The following is a 5,823-nucleotide window of genomic DNA, read 5'->3' as shown; positions in this document are numbered from 1 at the left end:
TTCATCTCTAGTCATCTAACATTAATATTTATTTTGTTCATTTACTTTTCCAGAGTTTTAAAATTAAAGCTATTGCAAATATCCTATTACCGCTGAAGATAATTCAGCATAGGTGCTACCATGAAAATATCGGAAACCATCAATGTGTTCTAGCTGTTATCTGGCTTAATAAACACAATTCTATATTTTAGTAAATTAAGAAATAACCATTCTAGAATGTTATGAAATCCACTGCTATATTACATCCTTGTTTTAACCTCTGTGCTTCTTTATCTTGGAATTCTTAACAGTGTAGTTAATTTCACATTGTAATAAAAATTATACTTAAGAATTATCTTATGTTAAAATATCTCCCATATTCCCTTTCATCATCTTTTCCTTAAAATAAAATAAAATCCTCAGCATTTAATCTATACAGATCAGCTTTTACAGATCTCCCAATAAATTATAGTAAATAAAGATATGAACTTGAATTTGTATCACATTTAATGTAATACATATCTACGCTGTCTCTTGCTCCCATTTACGCTTCTTAACTTCTTATTATAATAAATACAACATTCTGCAGAGTGCTTCAGTACAAATGGTCTCAGGACAGCAGCAATACCACTACCACTGAAGGAAAATTGCAGTAGTTTTTTCCCTGGAAAATACGAAATCTCAAAATCTAGCACATTAACTCACAATTCATTTCATTTCTCTGTAATTTACTTTCATATCTAAAAGAAGCTCTTAGTTGAACCCTTATACTGTCAGTAACATGTCGTAGCTTCTTTACAATTTTACTTTCTGGAAACATAATAAAGAAAAGCAATGTACCCCACAGGCATCCCAAGTAAACCATTATAAATCTACATTCTCTCTTGCACTAATTTGGATAGGAAGCTGGGAAGAAGGGGGAAAGCCTGTGGGTGCCCTTAGAGTTATCAGGTCAAATTTCCCTTTTCACATTGCCTCTGTGGACTGTGTCAGAGGCAGAAAAACACTCCAAACACATATACTTCTGTCACTTTTATAACCAAAGAAGTTGCCACAAGTTGTCCATACTAATTTTTGAGGTTTGTGTTCTCATTATAAGTGTTTTTAATTACATACTTTTCATTTTTAAAAAAAAGCCTTTTCTGAACTAAACTCAGGGCCAAAACACTGGCCTCTACTTCAAGGTTTCCCCCAGTCTTAACTCAAGAACAATCAAAACATCAAAACCGAATGCCTTCAAATCCCCAAGAGGTTGCTCCTTCCTTTCTGTGCTCCAAGTGCAGCAGGAAAGTAGTGCCCTGCTTTTTCCTCCACTGCCCTGCTTGGATTTTGCCTCTAGAATTTGAAGATTTGTTCCCATTCCTGGGTACCTGACAGGCTGTGGTTTATACGTGAGAAAACAACTCCAAAGTTCTTATCAAGGAGTTGGAAGCAGCTCCCACCCATCTTAGTGTTTTCTAGGAAAGAGACAGGAAAAGGAGGTGGGGGGAGGGGAAGCAGATTATGTCTCAAGCTGCACAGGACAAGTAACACAGGTAAAATCGAAAGTAATGGAGGCAAATATAAAAAAGAATATTATTTATTATCTTTATTAATACTCACATATAACCTTTGCTTTTTACACAAAAGCCTACTTTAGAAGAATGCCTCCATGATTTAGCATGCCCAGTGGGGCTTTTAGCTCCTGGACCACTTTCCCCTTTCTCCACCCCACCCCACCCCCCCAACATCCAAAGGATTCTTTCACATGTTCACAGATACCACGAAAATTTTGTAAACAAGATTTGGATTACTGGATCTTGATTTAATCAACATCTCACTTCCAAATGGAAGTCAGGTAGAGGAGAGGGGAGGAAATGGGAGAAAAGGGAAAGGAGAAAAAGCAGAGGAGAGAAGAGAGGAGAGAAAAATAGGGGCAGCTGGTCAGAACTTTCAAGTCTTGCCTTTTCTGAGATGTGTATTGTGGCTGTTCCTTGAATTCAATGATTCAAAACATTGACAGCAAGTGCCTGTGTGGTTATTTATATTATGTATCTATAATTGAGTATGTGGGCTTCCTCAGTTTGGATCTGGTCTGTTTTTGTTGAAACACACCACAATCCTCCTGTGGGTGTCTCTACGGGAAGTCAGGTCTCCCGGGAACCACGCTCAGAGCCGGGGTTTCCGGAGCAGGGTCTTGCTGAGGTCTTTGACCTCCTCAGGGCTATTGACCCGCTCGTAGCCCAGCACGGCCATGGGCTGGTAGCAAAACTCCTCCACCTGTTTGATCTGCTGAAAGGTGAGGGCGGTCCGCCAGGCGTTGGCGGCCTGCGTGGCGTTGCGTGCGGACACCACGAAAGGCTTGGAGGAGGAGCCCGAGCCACTGGTCATGTTGAGGGCAAACTGCTCCATTTCAGGGCTCACCAGCAACCCCACAAAGTCGTACACCCTCCTTAGGGTCTTGACGGGGTCTCCCACCAGGTCCTCGTACCGCACCACCAGGTAGTGGCCTTGCAGCCAGTCAGGAGGCTGTAGGGCAGTCTGCAGCGTCTTGGCCATGCTGTTGCAGATGACCTCCATGGCGCCAAGGGCGTGGTAGTCGGCTGGCCCTCCTATGCCCTCCTTCTTGGCGCCCAGCTTGTGGCCAGCGGCTTCTAAGAAGGGCATGCGGTGGGCTCGCGGGTCCCGGCTGCGCACCACCTGTAGGCTTTCACGGATGAGTCCATGGCGCGAACGGATCCGTGAACTGGCAACAGCCCGGGGATCACGCACCAGGTGGATGACCTTGAGGTCCAGGGTGGGGTCGCGCAGCAGTGGCGCCAACACGGCCACATCAAAAACGCGCACGCCCTTGATGACCAGCGTGCGGTACTTTCGGCACTCCTCTTCGAAGCGCGCCAGGCGCTGCGGTGGGCACTTCTTGCACACGCGATCGTCCACCAGTCCCACGACCTCCTTGCGGTAGGCGGGGCAAAGCGGCGAAGAGCACACTACCTTGTTGGTGGCTGCTCCAAAAATGCCCAGAGTGGTGAGGTTGCGCCCCCCGCTGCCAGCGGGACTGTACAGCTGGAAGACCGAGAGGTCGCAGCGATAGAGAGCGCTCAGCATGTCCCGTGCCGCCCCTTGCAGGGAAACGGCGTCCCCTGGATACAGTTTTTGCCACACGTGCCACACTGGTTCATAAAGGAAGAATACCTCGGGGTTCTGGTTGAAAAGCTCGCCGAAGAAGGACGAGCCTGAGCGCCACGTGGTGAACACGTACACCAACTGTCTCTTGTCCCCGCCGCCGCCCCCGGTGCTGCTCCGAGTACCATTACCCGAAGAGGCTGCGGCCCCCGGAGCCCCCGCCCCGGCTGCCGGAGCCGCCCCGACGGCTGCAACGGGAGGGCGATGAGGGGTACGGGGGTCCAAGCGGGTGTGCGCGTGTGGCGGCACTGCCGGAGGAGGCCCCGGGCGCCCCCAGCCGCCCCCAGCACCTCCTGCCGCCGCAGCACCCAGCGGCCCGTCGGGGTTGCACTGCTGCAACGGCTCCTTGTGCCACTTGTAGTCCAGGAGGTTGAGCATGGTGAGCACCAGTAGCAGCGCGTAGCCCGCGCACAGCACCAGTGCCTTCCTGCGGAACACCTTCATTCCGAGCGGGGACGCGGGCCAGCGGCGACCCGGGCGCCGGGGCCACGGTGGGAGCAGGGCGCGCGGCCCGGCGGCAGGCGCGGCCGGGAGCAACCGGGGGGGCGCGCCCGCGGGAAGGGCTCGCGGCGGGCTGCGGCTCATCACAGGCACAGCCCAGGCCGGCAGCGCGGCGGAGGCGGCCCTGCAACCCGGGAGGGGGACGCAGCGGCCCGGCTTCGGACGCGGGGACTTGGGCCGCGGCTCCGAGGTGGGCACGGCAGCAGCGGCGGCTGGTCCCCGGCGCCTAGGGTTGGTTCTCCCATGGCAGCGGCTCCGAGAAGGACCTACGAGGGGAAGCGGAGTAAGTCGATGCTCCCCAATCCTCCTCCCCAGCCTCCACCTCCTCCTAAGTAACGCCCACCCTCGGGTCTGCCTGGCTCCCCAGCTCACCTGGAGCCGCAGGCGCGCCCCGGAGCGGCCCGGGATCACGGCCCGGCTGTCTGTCCTGCTGTCACTCGTTCCTCGATTTCTCAAGCGCTGTTTTCCGCTCGGGGTCCCCTGCCTCCGAGGGGGTCGCGGGAATCCGCAGCCCAAGCCCTGGGCAGAGTTTCCTGGCAGCAGGCGCCCTGAGGCTGGGGAAGGGAAACTTTCAACGGGCCTGGAGCCCTGCTCTGCCCTCCGCTAAGCCCACTGCGACCGGCTCCAGCGGCGTCGCCGCCGCCCTCTCGGGACAGTAGCTTCCTTCCTCGCTCGGGGCGGGGGGGTGAAGCTGGCCGGGGGAAGTTGGGGGGAGGGGGCTTAAACCGGACCCAGCTCCAGGCAAAGCGGCTCCGCCTCTCTCGCTCTCGGCCTCTGCGCCCCGAATCTTCCCATCTCTCGGAAGGCTGTAGATGGGGCGCAGTGCGACCCTGCAGCGGCGGCGGCAGCAGCTGCTTCTTCCATCACCCAGAGGATGCCCGAGCGGGCATTGCCGGCGCCCCCGCCGCTCCGCAGCCTCCGACTGGCCCAGAAATCCCCTACACACAGCTCTAAGCAAAAGAGCTGGGGTCCGCAGCTCCCTTGCCCGCCCCGCCCCCCGGCACCAGCCTCTTCGGGCCAACGAGAAATCCGGACTGAGAAAGCCCCAGCCGCAGCCGCTGCCACCGCCGCGCGAAAGCGGCGCCTGGGAGGATGCTGCTACCCGACTCTCCCTACGCCGAGCGGCTGCAACGCGCTCGGGCCAGCCTCTGCACGGCTCCTGCCAGCAGGCGCCGGGTTGGTGCGCGCCACCGTCTATCCTTGGGACTCCTCCCCTTTCACCGCGCTGCGCTCCTCCTCCGCGCGTCCCGCGCCCGCCCCCGACTCAGCGCCCGGCTCCCGCCGCCGACGCCTTGGGGGTTGGAGATGCGGGGACCAATTTATAGCGGCGTCGCTCCGGCCGCCATCCGCGCGGTGGAGGCCGTAGCAGTCCGTGTGCTGAGCGCCAGGGCGCTGACTCGGGGGTTAAGAGCGCTCCGGCGCCCCGACCTCTGAGAAACTTGGATTCTGCTCGCCGCTGCCGGGCTCAATCGTCCGTTTTTGCTCTCGGAAAGAGTTGGTGATAAAGTTTGGACAAATCCCGCAGCGGCCTCCCACGCCGCTCTTCCCCCGGGTCGGCACGGCTGGGCCCCTCCGGGAACTGAGGACGCACCCGCGCCCCGGAGAGCTCTGGTAACGCCGAGCGTCGCTCTCAGGTTCCCACTCCCCGCTCGTCAGTTCCAACTAGCCTGAGGCTTCTCGCTCACCGAGGAAGTAATAAATCTTTCTGACCCCGAGGTTAAAGAAGATGCTTCAGTTTTCCGGAGGAGTGTGCCGGCGGGGCTTCTTCTCGCTTTACTCCACCTATGGAGAGAGCCTGTTCGGTCTTATTACGCCCCCAGCAGACGCTCTCCCCATCTCATCTCGTGATGATGCGTTCGCTGTGACTGATGTCCTCGGGAACGAACTGGGGTGATGGGGCATCAGGGGTGACTCTGTTCTAATTTACCGTAAAATACATGTCTTGCTTTTTGGTTTTAGAAATGAGATCAAGCGATTTGACCTTAAAGGAAACGCCGTTGTCGGATCATATTTAGTAGATCGTGTTTAGTTGGTTTAAGTATTACCCCCCCGCCTTTTTTTTTAATAAGGAACAGCTTTCTCTTCCTCTCTCTTCTCCCTGCCTCTCCCTTTCTCGCTCTCTCTCCGTCCCTCCCCCCTCGCCCCTCTCTCTCTTCTCATCCCCCCTTCATCAGAAGA

At 55.3% G+C, this 5,823-nt stretch overlaps 1 protein-coding gene across 1 annotated transcript; it reads right to left on the bottom strand.

Annotated features, from left to right (window-relative positions):
• Positions 1-1,542: 1,542 nt before the first annotated feature.
• On the bottom strand, positions 1,543-4,731 carry CHST2 (carbohydrate sulfotransferase 2). Its single transcript, XM_003358597.5, has 2 exons — positions 4,018-4,731; positions 1,543-3,911 (listed from the first exon to the last, which is right to left on the bottom strand). The coding sequence occupies exon 2, from the start codon at positions 3,727-3,729 to the stop codon at positions 2,128-2,130; it is 1,602 nt and encodes a 533-aa protein (XP_003358645.1). The 5' UTR covers positions 3,730-3,911; positions 4,018-4,731; the 3' UTR covers positions 1,543-2,127.
• Between the last annotated feature and the right edge of the window lie 1,092 nt (positions 4,732-5,823).

The sequence above is a fragment of the Sus scrofa genome, chromosome 13 (assembly GCF_054392235.1).
Source record: "Sus scrofa isolate SSC_HxYL_T2T_F1_AM1 chromosome 13, Sscrofa_HxYL_maternal_Yorkshire_Landrace_v2.0, whole genome shotgun sequence".
Lineage (NCBI taxonomy): Eukaryota > Metazoa > Chordata > Mammalia > Artiodactyla > Suidae > Sus > Sus scrofa.
Note: the sequence above shows the minus strand (reverse complement) of the source record. Positions and strands in the feature narration are given on the sequence as shown.